Source organism: Mytilus californianus, unplaced genomic scaffold (assembly GCF_021869535.1).
Source record: "Mytilus californianus isolate M0D057914Y unplaced genomic scaffold, xbMytCali1.0.p SCAF_4, whole genome shotgun sequence".
Classification (NCBI taxonomy): Eukaryota; Metazoa; Mollusca; class Bivalvia; order Mytilida; family Mytilidae; genus Mytilus; species Mytilus californianus.
This window is the reverse complement of record NW_026262690.1, coordinates 56,468,940-56,491,101: the sequence shown is the minus strand read 5'-3', so window position 1 is coordinate 56,491,101 and position 22,162 is coordinate 56,468,940. Positions and strand designations below refer to the sequence as shown.

The 22,162-nt window shown below is 32.6% G+C and overlaps 1 protein-coding gene across 1 annotated transcript in view; it reads left to right on the top strand.

Annotated features, from left to right (window-relative positions):
- LOC127698479 (egl nine homolog 1-like) overlaps positions 1–20,786 on the top strand; it is a 31,761-nt gene extending 10,975 nt beyond the window's left edge. Inside the window, exons 2-5 of the mRNA XM_052201964.1 lie at positions 2,329–2,448; positions 6,120–6,256; positions 17,890–17,954; positions 18,931–20,786. Coding sequence (XP_052057924.1) covers positions 2,329–2,448; positions 6,120–6,256; positions 17,890–17,954; positions 18,931–18,998 — 390 coding nt within the window. The 3' untranslated portion in view covers positions 18,999–20,786. The remainder of the gene's footprint in view (positions 1–2,328; positions 2,449–6,119; positions 6,257–17,889; positions 17,955–18,930) is intronic.
- The last annotated feature ends 1,376 nt before the right edge of the window (positions 20,787–22,162 follow it).

The following is a 22,162-nucleotide window of genomic DNA, read 5'->3' as shown; positions in this document are numbered from 1 at the left end:
AATTACACATGTACCAGTTTTCAGGCATCACTGGTAATTTTTTTTTGTCTAAATTGATGTTTAAAAGAAGTTTTCATACTTTTTTTTAAACCATTTAGATTTCTAAGGAACCATGATGTTTTTTATACGACCGCAAAAATTAAAAATTTTTTGGTCGTATATTGGTATGACGTTGGCGTCATCGTCGTCGTCGTCGTCCAGCGTCGTGCAAAGACACATTGGTTTTCGCACTCTAACTTTAGTTAAAGTGAATGGATCTCCATGAAATTTTACCATAAGGTTCTATACCACGAAAGGAAGGTTGGGATTGATTTTGGGGGTTATGGTACCAACAGTTAAGGAATTAGGGGCCAAAAATAAGCATTTTTGTAACTTCCAGACAATAACTTGTGTGTAAGTGTATGGATCTCTCTGACATTGTACCACAAGGTTCCATATCACAAAGGGAATGCTCGGATTGATTTTGGGGGTAATTGCCTCAAAATTTTAGGAATTAGGGGCCAAAAAAGGGGCAAAAAACAAGCATTTTTCTAGTTTCATGACAATAACTTGTGTATAAGTGTTTGGATATTTCTGAAATTGTACTACAAGGTTCCATATCACAAAGGGAAAGCTGGAATTGAGTTTGGGGGTAATTGCCCGAAACGTTTAGGAATAGGGGGCCAAAAAGGGGCCAAAAATAAGCATTTTTCTAGTTTCCAGACAATAACTTGTGTTCAAGTGTATGGATCTCTCTGAAATTGTACTGCAAGGTACCATACCACAAAGGGAAGGCTGGGATTGAGTTTGGGGGTGATGAATCATAAGGGGGTTCAAAAAATTGGGGGGGGGGATTTTTTTTTTTCTTTTTTTTTCTTTTTTTCCTTTTTTTTTTCTTTTAAAATTTTCCATTTTAAGTTGGTTATTTCTGATTTATATTTCAAAGCAAATAATAATGATATGGTATGTAATAAGTATTGTGCAATAGCAAGAAATTTTCAATTGCACAGTATTGCACAATAGCAAGAAATCTTCAATTGCACAGTATTGCGCAATAGCAAGAAATCTTCAATTGCACAGTATTGCGCAATAGCAAGAAATATCCAATAGCACAATATTGCACAATAGCAAGAAATTGTCAATTGTACAGTATTGCGCAATAGCAAGAAATATTCAATTGCACAGTATTGTGCAAAAGAAGATACTTCCTATAAATTGCTTATTTCTTGATCAATTTCAATGGGGTTTTATTCTTGAATTCTTGGGGTTCTTTAATATGCTGAATCTAACCGTGTATTAAGTTTTTGGATTTTGGGCCCTGTTTTTAAATTGGTCCACATTGAGGTCCAAAGGGTCCAAAATTTAACTTTGTTTGATTTCGTCAAAAATTGAATTATTGGGGTTCTTTGATATGCCGAATCTAACCGTGTATTTAGATTCTTAATTTTTGGTTCCGTTTTGAAATTGGTCTACATTAAGGTCCAAAGGGTCCAAAATTAAACTTAGTTTGATTTTAACAAAAATTGAATTTTTAGGGTTCTTTGATATGCTGTTTTCAGTTTTCAAGTTGGTCCAAATCGGGGTCCAAAATTAAACTTTGTTTGATTTCAACAAAAAATGAATATATGGGGTTCTTTGATATGCTGAATCTAACCATGTATTTAGATTTTTGATTTTTGGGCCCCGTTATCAACTTTGTCCACATTGAGGTCAAAAGGGTCCAAAATTAAACTTTGTTTGATTTCATCAAAAATTGAATTCTTGGGGTTCTTTGATATGCTGAATCTAACCATGTATTTAGATTTTGGATATTGGACCATAATAGGTGAATGTCCAATTTAAAATTTTTAAGTTCTTAGACCACATTCATTCTGTGTCAGAAACCTATGCTGTGTCAAATATTTAATCACAATCCAAATTCAGAGCTGTATCAAGCTTGAATGTTGTGTCCATACTTGCCCCAACTGTTCAGGGTTCGACCTCTGCAGTCGTATCAAGCTGCGCCCTGCAGAGCATTTTATTGAAATATGATAAAACATTCTGAATAAAAAGAGTTCTTGTGGTATGTATCAATGAGACAGCAACTAGGCAACACAAAAGACATATAGAGGTCAACATTTGATCTTCAACAAGAGACAAATCTCATTCAAGATACAAAACAACTAGAGACTAGAGTGTAAACAAGTTGGGAATAAATTTAACAAAGTCTATCACAGATCTACATTGAAAGGGACACAAGTACCTTGAAGCCTTAAGTTTGCCTTTGTCATCCAAGATTTACTTTCAAATGTTTTATCATGGTTGATAAATTTTTCACATAAATAACTCAATCATTATTGAATTTTTAAGGCAATGGTTGCTTGTTATCCTGGAAATGGTACACAGTATTTACGTCACGTTGATAATCCAAATGATGATGGGAGATGTATTACATGTATATATTACCTCAATAAAAACTGGGAGGCTAAGGTAAGTAAAACAATCATTCTAGATATGTCATTTATTTTTTATACGACCACAAAATTTTTGCAGTCTTATAATGGTATGAAGTTGTCGTTGTCGTCGTTCAAGGATATTTGGTTTCCAGACAATAACTTGAGTATAAGTGTATGGATCTCTATGAAATTGTACCATAAGGTTCCATTCTGGGCCTGGTTTTCAAATTGGTCCACATTGAGGTTCAAAGGGTCCCAAAATTATTTTGTTTGATTTTTACAAAAATTGAGAATTCTTGGGGTTCTTTGATATGCTGAATCTAAACATGCATGTAGATTTTTGATTTTGGGCCATGTTTTCAAGTTGGTCCAAATCAGGGTCCAAAATTAAAACATTTTTTGATTTCAACAAAAATTGAATTCTCTGGGTTCTTTGATGCTGAATCTAACTGTGAATTTAGATATTGGATTTTGGGCACAGTTATCAAATTAGTCCACATTGATGTCCAAAGAGTCCAAAATTAAACTTTGTTTGATTTCATCAAAAATTTAATTCTTGAGGTTCTTTGATATGCCGAAATCAAACCATGTATTTAGATTTTGGATATTGGACCATATTAGGCAGTGTTCCAGCTAGGATTTGAAAATAGAGGGGCGCGTTTTTAAAAAAGGGCACTTTAGCGCGTTCTCACTGAAAAAAATCAAATACTTAATATTACCACATAATGACATATTTTTAGCAAGCATGTAGCTAAGTTAAATACTCTATACTATTATATACAAGTTTAAAAATCATTTATTTAGAACATATAAGTTAAAATCAAACTGAGAGCACTAACAGTCATTACTATATTCATTTCTCTTTCAGAACTACAGTCCAGATTTTTTCAAAGAAGAGTTCAAATGCAAATAAATATTAAACAACATTGACAAGTCTTCTGTTTTTCTTTTTGAAGAAGGTTGTCACACATTGGTCAAGAATTTTCTCAAATTTAGTTTCATCACAGTTTAATTTTACAGTTAATATTTTTGTTAATGTCTGTGTTTTCAAGTTTGCCCTGTGACTTGTCTTTATCAATTTGACCTGAGAGAATATTCTCTCCACCTCTGCTGTACTGAGTGGTTGTATTATTGCAATACTGAATAGTTTTGCAACAAGAGGGTACATAGATAATAGGTTTTTATCCTTATGACAAGGTGAATGAAATAGCTCTAGCAGACTAGGTAAGGAACGATCTGTAAGTTCTGCTGATGACACAAGAGCTATAAAGTCCTGCCATTGAATAAGGAGAGTTTCAGGGTCCATGTCAAATGTATTTGCCAGAGCTTCTATCTCTGTATAACCATACATTGTTTCAATGTTGTCTGTTCCTGTAAGGTCTAAAATGGCCAACTGATCGATTGTGTCAGCATCCTTAAATCTAACTGTTATATTTTCAATTAATCCATTGAGAAAGCACTCTCTGACTTTAGTGTCAAAATCTACTGGGGGTGGGTCAGTAAAAAGAACTCAACAAAATGGCGACGACATGAGGAAAAAAGATCGTTTCTTAAACTTTTTTCAAAAGGGCACAGAGGGGCGCATCAGAAGGGCAGAGGGGCGCTTAAAAAAGGCAGAGGGGCGCAAAATTTCGGGGGCGGGGCGCGGCGCTCCTCCATTTCATGCTAGCTGGAACACTGTTAGGTAAATGTCCAATTTCAAATTTTTTAATTCTTAGACCTCATTCATTCAGTGTCAGATTCCTATGCTGTGTCAAATATTTAATCACAATCCAAATTCAGAGCTGTATCAAGCTTCAATGTTGTATCCATACTTGCCCCAACTGTTCAGGGTTTGACCTCTGTGGTCGTATCAAGCTGCGCCCTGCAGAGCATTTTATTCAATTTGTACTTTCTTGGCAAAATAGATATTTCATATCCTTAAGAATAAATACACTTTCATGTAGTAGGAAAGATAGATTTATCTGAAAGTGCAAGTTTGAGCTGTTGTCATCACTTAGCATCTGTTGTCATTTATCTGTAAACAGCAGAACTGATTTAGCAATACATGATCTACAAAATACCAAATATGACTGAAATCAGTTTAAGCATTTTTGTCTCATCTTGAAAACTTTAATAGATAGACCAAAACTTTGAACGGCAAAACTGATATACAAATAAAACACACTAGGGAAACTGATATACAAATAAAACACACTAGGGAAACTGATATACAAATAAAACACACTAGGGAAACTGATATACAAATAAAACACACTAGGGAAACTGATATACAAATAAAACACACTAGGGAAACTGATATACAAATAAAACACACTAGGGAAACTGTCAACTGACTGTAAGTCTGTTTATTGGAGTTGCTGCACTTTAAATAATGGAAATTTTTATCCATTCACATTTTTATTTCAGAAATTGACACCACTGTTAACTTCTGAACCAATTTAGAACTTGAAAGTTACAATCATTAGAGTCTCTAGATTTTAGTTTATGAATTGTATTCCAATTTATCAACAAATATTGCTAGCAAGAAGCATGACTTAAAATAGAACACAGTGGTAAAATAAAAATTATTGCATAATACATGTATGATGTACCTTGGGAGAAGACAGGGAAAATCTGTCAGCACTAGACATTAATTGTCTTAATAATTATCCAACATTCACTGTAACAGTAACTGTTTATGTAGAAATCTGGAGGAAAAATATATTGACAAATTCTTTTAAGTCCCAGAATGATTGGACACAAATGGGCAAGAAAACTGACTGTCACTTGATGAAGAGTGAGTTTGGTTAGACATTGACTTTAAGCCTTTTTAAACAACACAATGTTGCTGCTCTTTCTAGAACTTATATAGAAGAATGAAATATGCTAACTTCAGAAAGCATGCAACTCTCCTTACAAAACTCATTATGGTGTGTGGTCAAACATGTAAACTGCTATTTTATCATACATGTATAACAATTTGTTCTGGTAAATAGCTGGGTTAGATAAGTAGAGATTGACTAATATCTCAGATAAAATTCACACTTTATCTTAGAAAGAATTCAACAAGAAACCATTGATTTTCCTGTTATGGCATTTTGTAAAAACTAAGGATGCTATCTGTATTGTTATTTAGTAAAATAACACATCAACTGAGATTAAAAGGAATGACAGATGTCTGTTTTACTTGAATGATTTCCTTCTCTATTATTTAATCTGAATTGACATATTTTTTTATACTGCATATAAAAATAAAATGATAAAAAAAATATAAAAACTTAAGTTGACACTATATGTATTTAATACAATTGCTTGTACAAAAATAACCTATGTCCTGTTATCAGATGTTTTAAACTCTGCTAAGATATACAGGTATTATAGAAAAAAATTGATTACCTATGAAGTTCCAGGTATGCACTTTTAACATGCAGGAGATAAACTAGAGAAAAGATTTTTCCTGGAAAAACTAAAATAGTTGTATGTAAATGCCTGTAACCTCAACCTTAGAAACAGGTATTACATCCATGATTCTGACAATTGAATATTCTTAACAAGTACCATTCCACTCTCAGTTGTAAAAATTCTAAAGATCTTATTTCAGCCATTTCTACAGGCAGATTCAAAATTGAAAATGTTGGAATGATTCAAAAACTAATATAAAGATTCAACTGAGTCATCTGGTCTACCAACTTCATTCAAATTATCAGTATATATACATTTTAGAAATATGGTGGCCTGCTAAGAATTTACCCAGAGGGTCAAGACAGGGTTGCTAGTATTGAACCAGTATTTGATAGACTTTTATTTTTCTGGTCAGATCGACGGAATCCTCATGAAGTTATGAAAGCTTTTAAAACAAGGTATGTATAACCGTTTTCTCTGTGGTTGATGTGATAATGTCATGCAAGCTAGTTGTTTAAAATACATTTTGGGCGTTGGATGACAACTGGTAGGTCAAATATATATTTTGAACAGGTGATGTATTTGAATACATGTTCATCATATTGATTATACCTTGATGTAAATTATGAAGTTTAGAAACTAAAGCTGTTATTGTTTAGGTCACAGAAGCAAGACATTGGACTGCTGTGTCTGGTAGCATTAACATTTTTCAAAGTTTATTTTTTATATTTATTTTTATTTTTCCATATTTTACTGACAAATGGACTAATTTTTTAAGTCATTATTACACTTTTACACTGACAGCATCTATCACAGGCGAGACACAGGGTTCCGCTGAAACCTTTATAGATTTTTTTTATCAACTTGAAATTTGGAATCAATTGAAGTTAGATTTTCTTCAACCAATTACTAGAGAATAAAAACCTTTGAAAGTGACAACAGAAGAGTGTGTGTGACCTTGTTGTCTTGTTCAAAGTTTTCTTTGACCAAGTTTGTGATGGCAAACTTTGATAGTGACAACAAGGTTTAGTTGACAATATTACAATTTTATATTTATTTAAGTAAATTTGAAGTCTTTAGTTAGTGATTTGATATAAAAAGAGCAAGATCTTGATCAAAAAAGTGCCCTGTTGATTATCATGATCATATATAATGTTCATGGTGTTGATAACATGCAAAAAAGTAATCTAATATGTGTTTGTTGTACAAACAGTATAAAAATGCAAGTTTGATACAAGCATGAATAATAATATAATTGACGGATTGATTATTGGTGTTTAACACCACTTTCAGCACTATTGGCTATATTGTTGTGGTCATTTTTTATTGGTGGAGGAAGCCAGACTGCCCAGAGAGAACCACTACATAGGAAAACTGACAATCCTAGTCAATTGAGATTGGAGTTGAACACATCTGCCACAATAAGTGTTGACAGGCTAGTGATATAGTAGATGCAGTTCACTACTTAGACCATTTGGCCACCGATGCAACCAATATGAAATAACCAAAACCTAAGGAACTTTATATTTTAGGATTATAACTTATCATTAAAGAGTATCTCAAACAAAAGAAAGGGGTTTGATTGCTCAAAGTGTCTTTCTAAACAGATCTAAAGTTTGATCCTGTAAAAATAATGCAAAACAGAAAATTTTTGATTGCATATCTTAAATATCTTAGTTTCTTCAGATTTTTTTGGCAGAATTGACCATAAATTATGTGTCTTAATTATACAACATGTATTATGCTAAATAATATTTCATTTAATGAGAAGAAATAACCTGAGTTTAACCTTGGTAATGATATTTCAAGGCAAAATAAGACAAGAATCAAGCTTAATGACCTTTCTCTTTTCATCATATATTTATTTCTTTAAAACAAAAAATCCAAATTAAGCTTTCATTTTTATGCCCCCTCCGCTACAGCCATAGCGGAGGAGGTATTAAGTTTTACCCTTGTCCGTCTGTACATCCGTGCGTCCGTCCGTCCCAAAGTTGGTTTCCGTTCTCTAACTTTAGTTTGCTTCAACCAAATGTTATGACACTTATACACAATGCTTATTACCACTAAATACAGATCAAGTTTGAATTTTGGTAGCGTCACTTTTTCCGTTCTAGAGTTATGCTCCTTTACAAATGGAAAATTTTTCGTTTCCGTTCTCTAACTTAAATTTGCCTCAACCAAATGTTATGAAACTTATACACAATGCTTATTACCACAATATACAGATCAAGTTTGAATTTTGGTGCCGTCACTTTTACTGTTCTAGAGTTATGCTCTTTACAAATGGAAAAATTGTTAAATTTTTCTTTTTTTTTTCTAAATATCAAGTCATTTTCAAAATTGGAGTTATCTTCCTTTGTCCATGATGATAGTTGAATCAACTACAATCAATGCTTTATACAATGCAATGCTTAATTTTGCCTTCCACTGATAAATTAAAGCAATTTTTACCCTTCATTTCTAAAAATATTTTAAAGTCTTCTTTGAAAATTGGAGTTATCGTTCTTTGTGCATAATGGTAGTTGAATCAACTACAACCAATGCTTTATACAATGCAATATTCAATTTTACTTCCTACTGATAAATTAATTTGTTTCCGTTTTCTAACTTTAGTTTGCCTCAACCAAATGTTATGAAACTGATACACAATGCTTATTACTACATAATACAGATTAAGTACGAAATTTGGTGGTGACCCTTTTACCATTCTTGAGTTATGTCCCTTTATAAACATAAAAATTGCTGAATTTTTCGTTTCCGTTCTCTAATTTTAGTTTGTCTCAACCAAATGTTATAAAACTTATACACAACCGTTCTAGTTTCTGATCACTTGGCATCCAGCGTCTGTCTTCGTCTGTTATCATTGTCTTTAATTTTTATAAAAATCTTCTTCTCTGAAACTACTGATCCAAATTTAACCAAACTTGGCCACAATTATCATTAGAGTATTTAGTTTAAAATATGTGTCTGATGACCCTGCCTGCCAACCAAGATGGCCAATATGGCTAAAAATAGAACATAGGGGCAAATTGCAAGTTTGGTCTATTATCTTTAAAACTGCTATAAATGGAGAAAATCTGAAAGAGGCAGAAATGTTTGGAATGATGAGATCTACCTGGTGTCCATTTACTTCCAAACTGTCAGACAACTTTTTATAGGAGTTATTGCCCTTAAATGACGAATTTTCCAACTTTTAAAATTTTTGACTATTATCTTGAAAATTATTATAGATAGGGAGAAACTTTATATAGCAAAAATGAATCAGCAAGATAAGTTCTACAAATAAGTCAAATGGTTGAAATCATCTAATGACAATTTTTACTATTTTCTTGTGTGTTTGCCTAATATCTGAAAAAGTATAATAGATAGATAGAAACTTAAATAGGCACAAATTATTAGCAAGACAAGATCTACAAATAAGTCAAATAGTTAAAATCATCTGACGATCCCTTATTGGAGTAATTGCCCATTAATGATGGATCTGACCATTTTTTTTGGTTTTTGTCTCGCCTTGACGGAGTCAAAAAGCGAGACATAGGTAGGCTGTTTCCGGCGTCGGCAACGGCAGCGGCGGCGTCAACAATGTATTAGTTTGTGATTAGGTCTAGTTCATGGTGAACCACTAGTGGTAGGTCAGTGATATTTGGTCTGCTTTTGTATTAGCATTGGCACATCTCATTACCATGGAGATTATTTGGCCCCGCCCCCTCAGTCAAGGTCTATTGACTTTGAAACTTTGCTTAGTGTACATGTATTAGTTTGTGATTAGGTCAGTTTATGGGGAACCACTAGTGGTAGGTCAATGATATTTGGTAGTAGTTTTATAAGCATTGGCACATCTCATTACCATGGAGATTATTTGGCCCTGCCCCCTCAGTCAAGGTCTATTGACTTTGAAACTTTGCTTAGTTTTCATGTATTAGTTTGTGATTAGGTTAGTTTATGGGGAACCACTAGTGGTAGGTCAATGACATTTGGTATGCAGTTGTATAAGCATTGGCATATCTCATTTCCATGGAGAATATTTGGCCCCGCCCCCTCATTCATGGTCTATTGACTTTGAAACTTTTGCTTAGTTTTCATGTATCAGTTTGTGATTAGGTCAGTTTAAGGGGAACTGTTAGTGGTATGTCAATGATAATAAGTATGCAGTTGTATAAGCATTAGCACATCTCATTTCAATGGAGAATATTTGGTCCTTACCCCTCAGTCATGGTATATTAATTTAGAAACTTTTACTTAGTTTACATGTATTAGTTTGTGATTAGGTCACTTTAAGATGAACCACTAATGTTAAGTCAATGATATTTGGTATGCAAATGTATTGGCATTTGCAAGTTTCATTTCCATGGAGATTATATAACCCCAACCCCTAGTTATGGTTCATTGACTTTGAAACTTTTACATAGTTTACAAGTTAATGTTTGTGTTTAGGTTTGTTTAAAGGGAACAACTTATGAAAAGTCAATGGTATTTGGTTTGCAGTTGTATTAGTCAGAGGCGGATTTAGAGGGTTTTTCAGGGGGCCGGGCCCCCCTTTTTTTGGAAAAAATTTGGTGGATTATATAGGAAATCACTGAAGCGTGACTGGAGCGGGCCCCCTCTTAGGCAGTCAGTGGGCCCCACTTATGAAAAATTCTGGATCTGCCACTGATTAGCATTAGCACATCTCATTTCCATGGAGATTGTTTAGCCCTGTACCTTCAGTCATTGTTCATTAACTTTGAATATTTGCATAACTTACATGTTAAAGTATTGCTATTTTAATTTCAACATTTGCATTATCAAAATAACAAATAGGCGAGACATATCTGTGTTAACAGTTTATTGCCTTATATCTGAAAAACTATAATAGATAGATAGGAACATAAATTAGCAAAAATGATCAGCAAGACAAGATCTACAAAAAGGAAGCATGGTTTTAATCATCTGATTACCCCTTATTGGAGTTGTTCTCTTAAATAAAGATTTTTGTCTCGCCTTGACGGAGTCAAAAGGCGAGACATAGGTAAGCTGTTTCCGGTGTCGGCATCAACAATATATTAGTTTGTGATTAGGTCTAGTTCATGGGTTGTATTAGCATTGGCACATCTCATTCAAGGTCTATTGACTTTGAAACTTTTCATAGTTTACATGTATTAGTTTGTGATTAGGTCAATTTATGGGGAACCACTTGGTATGCAGTTGTATAAGCATTTGGCATATCTCATTTCCATGGAGATTATTTGGCTCTGCCCCCTTAGTCATGGTCTATAGACTTTGAAAATTTTGCTAAGTTAACATGTATTAGTTTGTGATTAGGTCAGTTCAAGGAGAACCATTAGTGGTAGGCCAATGTTAATTGGTGTTCAGTTGTATAAGCATTAGCACATCTCATTTCCATGGAGAATATTTGGCCCCACCCCCTCAATCATGGTCTATTTACTTTGAAACTTTTGCTTAGTTTACATGTATTAGTTTGTGATTAGATCAGTTTAAGATGAACTGCTAATGTTAAGTCAATGATATTTGGTATTCAAATTTATTGGCATTTGCAAGTATCGTTTTCATGGAGATTATATAACCCCAACCCTGATCATGGTTCATTGACTTTGAAACTTTTACATAGTTTACAAGTTAATGTTTGTGTTTAGGTTTGTTTAAAGGGAATGACTTATAATAAGTCAATGGTATTTGGTATGCAGTTGTATTAGCATTGGCACATCTCATTCCATGGAGATTGTTTAGCCATGTACCTTCAGTCATGGTTCATCGACTTTGAATATTTGCATAACTTACATGTTAAAGTATTGGTATTTTAATTTCAATATTTGCATTATCAAAATTACAAAAAGGCCAGACATATCTCTGTGATAACAGTTTATTATCATTTTTTTGTATTGTTGTCTACTATCTGAATAACTATATTAGATAGATAGAAACTTAAATAAGCAAAAATGATCAGCAAGACTAGATCAACAAAGAAGAGATTTTTGTCATGAATTCTATTCTAGTCCACAAAGATGGAGAGTATCCATTGTTGAATATGCACATAGACCTAGGTGAGTACAATAGGCTCTTTAGAGCCTCTAGTTTTTTTGTTGAGCCTGCGACTTCTGTTGCAGAAAGCTCGACATAGGGATAGTGATCCAGTGGCGGATTAACTAACTACTTAAAAGCTTTATATTTTAGAAGGTGAAGACCTGGATGCTTCATACTTTGTACATAGATGCCTTATGTTATGAAGTTTCTGTCTGTCATATGTCCATTGTCCTTGACCTCATTTTCATGGTTCAGTGACTGCTTGAAAAAAAAATTAGTTTTTTTGTCATGCGAATTTCTCACTTATTATGAGTAATAGGATAACTCGAGATTGAATTATCGGCAGATTAACAATCAGTAAAGATGTTAATTGGATCATAAACATGACATTTAAAGAAAACGGTTACATAAAAAAAAAGTTGAGATTTTTTGTAATGTTAATTTCTCTCTTATTATGAGTAATAGGATAACTATATTTAGTATGTGCGTACTTAGCAAGGTCCTCATGCCTTTCAGACAGTTTTCATCTGACCTCAACCTCATTTCATGGATCAGTGAACAAGGTTAAGTTTTGGTGGTCAAGTCCATATATCAGATTCTATAAGCAATAGGTCTACTATATTTGATGTATGGAACTATTGTAAGGTGTACATGTCCAACTGGCAGGTGTCATCTGACCTTGACCTCATTTTCATGGTTCATTGGTTTTAAGTTAAGTTTTTGTGTTTTGGTCTGTTTTTCTTAAACTATAAGCAATAGGTCAACTTTATTTGGTGTATGGAATGATTGTAAGGTGTATATGTCTGTCTGGCAGGTATGATCTGACCTTGACCTCATTTTCATGGTTCATTGGTCAAAGTTAAATTTTCCTGGTTAAGTTTGTTTCTTAGAAACTATAAGCAATATATTTTGTGTATGGAATGATTGTAAGGTATACATATATTTCCAGTTTGGTTTATCGGACCTTGGCCTCATTTTCTTGGATCATGTTAAGTTTATGTGGTACTTGTAGTAAAGCTTTATATTTAGGACTATCAACATAAAATCAATGATCAGTAATGCAGGCGAGACATTTCAGCGTGTGCACTCTTGTTTTTTATTTCCATAGTATTTACAATTTTATTTCCTCTCAGAAGATAATTAACAATTAAACATAAAGTGCATCACTACAAAAAGGTATGTACAGAGAGCAGCTTACTTTACATTTCAAACTCTTATTATTTCTCCCAAACATGGAATCATGCATCTGCTTCTAAAACTTACTTAACAGTATGACAACAGTATTTATACTGATTTTAAAACAAATGAGACATGTATTTTAAGTACTTTTAAATGAAGAAATTCGGTTATGTAATTTTGATAAGATGTTGTACTTGTCTCTGAAGTTTAAAAAAACTATAAAACCTTATCCGTTTAAAAATAGGATAAAAGTGTTTGTTTTAGGCATACTTATTGGTCACGTGGCAAAAGTGCATTCCATAGTGCATTTAGTAGATAAGTTATCAGTTGCAATGGGTCACGTTCACGTATCTCATTATTTATAATATATAACACAATGCATTGTAAAGAGCTATTGGAATTCTTTATACACCTTTTTTTAACCACAAAATTTTACATTTAAAAAAATATAATAAGGAATATAAACGATAAATATAAAAGACCATGGAAGATTGGCTCCTAAAAGTCCTAAGTTGTGTATTCCTCGTAAATCATTCATTTTTGTAACAGCAACTTTTATAGTATATAATGGTACAACCTTGTCCTTGTCCTTTCTTGCTAATTTTAGTTTCCATGTGACCAAATGAAGTACATATATATAGTTAGATTATTGTTTTGCTAGCCACATATAAGGATCACTCATCTTGTCTGTGTCATAATCCCATTATCCACTTCACACTTCATGTTAATCCGTAACGCCTTGAAAACAACTTGACATAATTTAACCGAACTTGCACAGATTCTTCGTCAGGACATTAAGTTGGTGTACCTGATATTCTAATTTTTTATCACAGTGATTTCTGGGGTTTCCCAAACAATTATTAAAACTCTCTGGATTATGGTTTCTGAAATTAAATGAACCAACACCCAGAAATTTGACTTCAAATGTCTGATCTTGATGCAGGGGTGTTGTAATGGATTAACATTCTAAATTTTTATACGACCGCAAAATTTTTGCTGTCGTATATTGGTATGACGTTGGGGTCGTCGTCGTTGTCGTCGTCGTCCTGCTTCGTCCAAAGACACATTGGTTTTCGCACTCTAACTTTAGTTTAAGTGAATGGATCTCTATGAAATTTTACCATAAGGTTCAATACCACAAAAGGAAGGTTGGGATTGATTTTGGGGGTTATGGTACCAACAGTTAAGGAATAAGGGGCCAAAAAGGGGCAAAAAATAAGCATTTTTGTAACTTCCAGACATAACTTGTGTGTTAGTGTATGGATCTTTCTGAAATTGTACTACAAGGTTCCATATCACAAAGGGAAAGCTGGAATTGAGTTTGGGGGTAATTGCCCGAAACATTTAGGAATAAAGGGCCAAAAAGGGGCCAAAAATAAGCATTTTTCTAGTTTCCAGACAATAACTTGTGTTCAAGTGTATGGATCTCTCTGAAATTGTACCACAAGGTTCCATATCACACAGGGAATGCTGGGATTGATTTTGGGGGTAATTGCCTCAAATTTTAGGAATTAGGGGCAAAAAAGGGGCAAAAAACAAGCATTTTTCTAGTTTCATGACAATAACTTGTGTGTAAGTGTATGGATATTTCTGAAATTGTACTACAAGGTTCCATATCACGAAGGGAAAGCTGGGATTGAGTTTGGGGGTAATTGCCGGAAACGTTTAGGAATTGGGGGCCAAAAAGGGGCCAAAAATAAGAATTTTTCTAGTTTCCAGACAATAACTTGTGTTCAAGTGTATGGATCTCTCTGAAATTGTACTGCAAGGTACCATACCACAAAGGGAAGGCTGGGATTGAGTTTGGGGTGATGAATCATAAGGGGGTTCAAAAAATTTGGGGGGGGGGGGGGGATTTTTTTTTTTTTCCTATTTTTTTTCTTTTAAAATTTTCCATTTTAAGTTATTTCTGATTTATATTTAAAAGCAAATAATAATGATATGGTAGGAGATACACACCAAACAGGATGTGTAAATTATTATATAATAAGTATTGTGCAATAGCAAGAAATTTTCAATTGCACAGTATTGCACAATAGCAAGAAATATTCAATTGCACAGTATTGCGCAATAGCAAGAAATCTTCTATTGCGCAATAGCAAGAAATATCCAATAGCACAATATTGCTCAATAGCAAGAAATTGTCAATTGTGCAGTATTGCGCAATAGCAAGAAATATTCAATTGCACAGTATTGTGCAAAAGAAGATACTTCGTATAAATTGCTTATTTCTTGACCAATTTCAATGGGGTTTTATTCTTGAATTCTTGGGGTTCTTTAATATGCTGAATCTAACCGTGTATTAAGTTTTTGGATTTTGGGCCCCGTTTTTAAATTGGTCCACATTGAGGTCCAAAGGGTCCAAAATTAAACTTTGTTTGATTTCATCAAAAATTGAATTATTGGGGTTCTTTGATATGCCGAATCTAACCGTGTATTTAGATTCTTAATTTTTGGTTCCGTTTTCAAATTGGTCTACATTAAGGTCCAAAGGGTCTAAAATTAAACTAAGTTTGATTTTAACAAAAATTGAATTCTTAGGGTTCTTTGATATGCTGAATCTAAACATGTATTTAGATTTTTGATTATGGGCCCAGTTTTCAAGTTGGTCCAAATCGGGGTCCAAAATTAAACTTTGTTTGATTTCAACAAAAATTGAATATATGGGGTTCTTTGATATGCTGAATCTAACCATGTATTTAGATTTTTGATTTTTGGGCCCCGTTATCAACTTTGTCCACATTGAGGTCAAAAGGGCCCAAAATTAAACTTTGTTTGATTTCATCAAAAATTGAATTCTTGGGGTTCTTTGATATGCTGAATCTAACCATGTATTTAGATTTTAGATATTGGACCATAATAGGTGAATGTCCAATTTAAAATTTTTAAGTTCTTAGACCACATTCATTCTGTGTCAGAAACCTGTGCTGTGTCAAATATTTAATCACAATCCAAATTCAGAGCTGTATCAAGCTTGAATGTTGTGTCCATACTTGCCCCAACTGTTCAGGGTTCGACCTCTGCGGTTGTATCAAGCTGCGCCCTGCGGAGCATTTTATTTGTTTTTGTATTGTTTTTTTTTTTTAGATTGCATCATACTTTATTGAACATTTTAACATTTGTTAGTTGAATACAGTTTAACATTAGTAGTATATATTTAATAGAACTAGTTAGTACTTGTAAGTAACCTTAATTCTGAAATATACATTACTATATTATTATGTATTCATTTTTCTAAATTTTGACTCTTTGTTTGAAGATTGAGCTTTGTGGAAATTTCACTGTTAAGTTGATTGTTCTAACCCAAAAGTCTGTTCATTTAAAAATTTTGGTAGATTTATGATAGTGGTTACCCTAAATTCAATATTGACCCTTTCCATAATAGTAGGATTTGAAAGAAATTTGGAGCTCAGTTTAGGAAAAGGTTAAGCCTTATCCGTGACACAGTCCTTAAATCATAATAGAAAAGATGTAATCCTTTGTTGTATGACACTACATGAATAGTATATATGCCATTCTCTATTCTATTATAACACAGCACTTATCCCTTAACTTTTTTATGAAAAATATTTTATTTTCAGTCAGACCCATGCAAAATATTTTTATTCAAGTTGATTTTGTGTTGTTCATAATTATTAAGTGGCAGTAAAATTTGTGAATGGAAACCTACTGTTGACCACCAGCATAATTTAGACATTGGTGTCTGCTTATTTATCTCAAGGCCTTGGTGGCTCAGTGGTCAGAGTGCATTTACAGTGATTACTAGTCTGTCAACTCAGAGGTTTTGAGTTGGAACCTCTCTTATGGCAAGTTGTGTTGGAATCCAATCTTAATTGACAAGGGTTGCCAGCTGCCTGCAAAGCGTTGGTGGTTCCCTAAAGGTACTCTGACTTCCTTCACCAATAAAAACTGGCTGCCAATATTGATATAGCCATGTTGGCTGAAAGTGTTGTTCAAACACCAACATGCAGACAGACTATCAATCTTGATTAATTGTGATATTCTAGTTATTTAAGAGGTAGTTATGTCCATTTTTAGCTAATTTCATAGTTTTTTGCTATGTTCACGAAAACTGTTATAGATATTAACTTTTTATAGCAAAAATGTCAAGATCTATGAAATTGAGAATGGAAATGGGGAATGTGTCAAAGAGAAAACAACCCGACCAAAATGAAGAAAACAGCCGAAGGCCACCAATGGGTCTTCAACACAGCGAGAAAATCCTGCACCCGGAGGGGGGCTTCAGCTGGCCTCTAAACAAAAATGTGTACTAGTTCAATGAAAATGGATGTCACACTAAACTCCAAAACATATAAATAAATCAATACATCTGAAATTGTCAAGCAACTCTTTACAAGAGTAACTACCCTTCAATGAAAATTTTTACCATTTTTGTTTTAATAAAGTTAATAGAGAGAAACTATCACACAGCAAAATAAGATCTACAACTAAGTCAACATGACCGTAATGGACAATAGACTCATATTAACATTAAATGACAATTTTCACCCATTTTTGTTTTTTGGCAATTTCTTGAAAACTATAATAAAGTGTATACAGATATAAGAAGATGTGGTATGAGTGCCAATGAGACAAGTTTCCATCCAAGTCACAATTTGTAAAAGTAAACCATTATAGGTCAAAGTACGGCCTTCAACACGGAGCCTTGGCTCACACCGAACAGCAAGCTATAAAGGGCACCAAAAATGACTAGTGTAAAACCATTCAAACAGCAAAAAAGATCAACAAATAAGTAAACATAACTGACATTATAATCAGTCCTAATAAGAGCTATATCCCTGAAATGATGTGTTTTATCCTTTTTGTGTTCATTTGTATAGTTATTTTTTTTATGGAATGTAAGAAAAACTATGTTATTTTTGTTTTATAGATATGCAATAACAGTATGGTATTATGATGCTGATCAACGTGAAAAAGCAATCAAGGGATACAAAGGTACAGCAATATTGATTTACAGTTCAATAAACAAATGCTATATATATATATATATATGTAAGCAAAAACAGAAACTAACTAGAATCTGGTACATGTGGTAATCTTGGCAAAAACCATAATTTAGATTGGACATTACCTATACTTTATGTTTCATAATATTGCGTTAAAATCTAAAAAGATTTTGTAAAACTGCACTTTCACTATCGCTTGTGGGTGGGGGGGGGGGGGGGGGGGGGGGATCAAAATTTTAAGATAACTATGGGCATACTTCTTGAACAATGAATGTTTAAACTTGACCTGTTTTTATGATTCATGACATTGTGTCAAAATTTCAAATGATTTGGGCAAGTGGTACAACTTACAACTACACCTTAATTATCATCTGGAAACCAAAGAGATACCAATTTTATAGGTAACTAAAGGGCATAACATTGATTGTGAAATGTCACAGCTTCTGAATACGAATTTGACCTGTATTTCATGGTCTAAGTTTCAAAAAAATATTGAAGTTGACTTGTATTTTATGGTTCAACACATAGTGTTAATCTATATGCAGGCAATAAATATGAACTATATAATTGGTTGGTAAAATAATTTTATATTAGAAAAAATATTTTACATAGACTACTGTAAATTCAGAAATCATTGTTAGGTAGACTGCCATGGGAAAGATTTTGCAAAAATAAAAATTTTATTTGAATGCAGAATGTCCTGTAATCTTAATCTCACATTTTGTCCATTGCTCTCAACAATCGCAATAAAAAGTGTATGCAAAAATTCCTGAATTTACAGTATATAGGGAAATATTTTGGACAGTGTTTAACCAAAATGTCCATAAAATGTGTCAAAGTATTAAAGCATGAAAATTTAGGATGGGTATATAGGGAAGCAGGAAACAGAACAATTGTTGGGGGCTAAACTCATTTCTGATTGTATTTTCTTATCCTTAATAAATCCATTTTTTTGTATTTTGTAGGAAATATGAAGCCAGAGATAGTTCCATTACATTCTCATGATCAAAGATCTGTTAACTGTGACACTTAGTCAGTGTCATCAAATATTGAGACTTAACTTATTTGTTACATATCATTTGAATTATAATTTTAAAGATTGATCATTCCCTAGTTATGCTTAAATTTGTGGTTCCTAGTTATATAATTGTTAAGAATATATTAGATGCAGTGTATCATATAAATGTTAAGAATATACATGTATTAGATGCCCTGTACTGTTCCATGAAAAGCATTGCTTTAACCATTTTTCTACAATATTATATCAATTTCTGTCTCTGCTAGCTATCACATAATGCATATTTTGTGAAGTAGATAAAACCTGTTTTGTCAGATAATAGTACTTTGTGTAAAAAGATGCTGTCAGTGTGACAATTTATTATACCTCAGTATGTATTTTCTTTATAAAATTATAGACGAATTTTATGAAATTGTCTGAAAAAGACTTTTTACCGCTAAATAGTTTTAAAAACTATTTACTGGATATGAACTTATTACTGGAAGCAAACATTTTCATTTTTAAGGGAAATTCTGTAAACAAACAGCCTTGTTTATGACGTTAGCAATGCATTTCCATAGATTTTTATTTATGACGTCAATGAAGTTTAAAGGTTGGCGGAATTTTTACTTTGTCCGCTTCAAATTAAAAAATGATAGTTGTCCCAAAAATATTTTCTTTGTAAGAGGTGCAGGTTAAAAAGAATAATGTTTCATTTTCCTGAAATATATACCGGCTTCTTTCTGTATAATAAAACACTTATTTACCGGTACACCAAATGTACTGGCTTTTCAGACAATAGCAATTTTATTGTCCCACTTGACACAAACTATTTCCCTCCACTTTGCGTCCTGAAATAGTTTGTGTCTCGGGAACAATAAACTTGCTATTGTAAATAAGTGTATAATATGATCAATTATTTTATTATATTATCAATATCCTTCTCTGATAACAACTCTTGAGTGCAGAAGATATGAACACAACATGTCAACATGGGAATGTTAACCGTGAAAATAATTTGAAAAGTGGTTGTGGCCAAATAATTGTGTTCGACATAGTAATTTTGTATTTACCTTGTAGAAGTACTCCTTTTTTATATGAAGCAGATGTGTACTATGAATTTTTTCAACCTGTAAATGAATTTAAAACTTTATACATGATAAAAATATTAATTAAAAACTTATAGCAGGTTGTGTGTTATTAACCAACTGAATGTAGGTATCAAGAAAATTGTGTAAGTGCTATCAGTAATATAAAGGGTCTTAAAATAGGAAGTCAATAAGTAGTAGTGATATATATATTTTTTTTAAAGGAAACATAGACACTTGGAAACTTAATTGTTTCAAATTGAAGTCTATTATTGACCATGTAAGATCTACCTACAAATTGTCAAGGTCATTTTTTTTATTTTTAAGGTAACAGGTGATTTATAGTAAAGGACATTACTGGTAATAGAATTTGTTGTTATTTTAGTTCACTCTACCTGTTTTTTATTTGTACTAAGACTAAGATAACACACATTTCTCAGGTGTACTCACTCTTTATCGTATAATGTATAGTGCTATGACAGAGCTTAAAGGATATTTTATGAACAGAAGTTATTTTTTGTTTTCTGATGGTGCTACTGAAAGTTTACTCGCATTGATATAAAGATCTTGCCTCCAACAATAAACAGAGGTACACTCTATATGGTAATTTAAAAAATGTCACAAACAAATTAAAACCGTGTTTTCAAATAAAGTAGAACTTCTGGTATATCAATCATCACAGACTTCTCAAAACTGATGTAAAAGTACCGACTTTTTTCCCTATATGTTTAATGTAAAAAAAAACTTAAGACACTGAATTCTGGAAATCTGAAACAGTGCCATCAATAACATTTTGTCAGCTTGTGTGATTTGTCTCAAAAAGGACTGGTGTGAATGCCCTATCAATTAATTGTAAGGTGTCAAATGTGTTCTATACCTGTAATAATTATTAATGTAAAAAGTGTACATGTCTTAAGGTAGATGGGGTGTCTAAATTATAATCCATAGAATTTTTTAATAATTTGCCAAAATGTTGTTTATTTCATGCTTTTTTGAAAAAAATAATAAAAAGAATGGGTCACGGGGCTTATTTTTACGCTACAGGTTGTGCAAAATTGACAGATTTTTGTATAGATTATGCATGCAAAACCCAATTTTCTGAAATAAAACAAAAACTACACCATAGAATTTTGAGATAAAATATGAGAAGATAGTTCTAATATTATGCTTTCAGATAAGAAAAAGAAAAAATGGGGTCACGGGACCCGTTTTCTTGCTACATAATAAAATAGGTAAATTCCTAACACATTCTATTGTAAAAGTAACTTTATCTGAATTATCTGCCCTTAGATTTGAGTTGCCTCCCCTTATGTGACAAAGTTGGAAAAAATTGAATTAAACAAAAGTATTCTGTTTTTTGTAAAATACAACCATAAATCTGATAAAACATGTCTTTTTCTATATTAAAATGAAAATTCTTACACATGAATTACCGACTACTCTCAAAATTTGCACATTTTATTAAAGATCTAGACCGATTGTTTTCTGGTATTTCAAAATCCAAGATGGAGGAAGACACCCTATCTACCTTAATTAAGGTTATCACTATTTAAGGATAAACAAATTACTGTGTCAGAAGTCAAAGTAAGTTCAATAGAAGAATTTATAAAAATGTATGCATCAAGCATGCTGTAAACAATGAAGCAAATTAAGTGCTTTTTATTTTTATTTAAATGTGCTTATTTGCATAAATGTGTTCTTGCTCATTAGCATATGTGTGATGTTTACATCATCATTTCATGTTTTGTCAGATAAAATTTTTGTTAAATTTAATAAAATATGTAAATGTTTTCTTATTTTTTTCTCAATTGATAAGTTTGAAATATTATCTATTTGAGGTGTCTTGCAGACCTGCCAACTATCCTGGTTTATGGGGGATATCCCCCATCAGAGGTGTTGACCTGAATTTTGAAATTCTTTAACTTAAAACAGGCATTCAAATGAGTTAAAAGGGTATTTAAGCACATATATACTCATTTAAACAATACAGTAGTAGATTAAGAACACTTAAGACAATATAAGAGGAGTTTAAGGTCCTACTGTGCTTAAAATCCCCCATGGAGATTTTAAAAAGTTAGCAGGTATGGTCTTGTCTATTGGTCAAGGAGATAA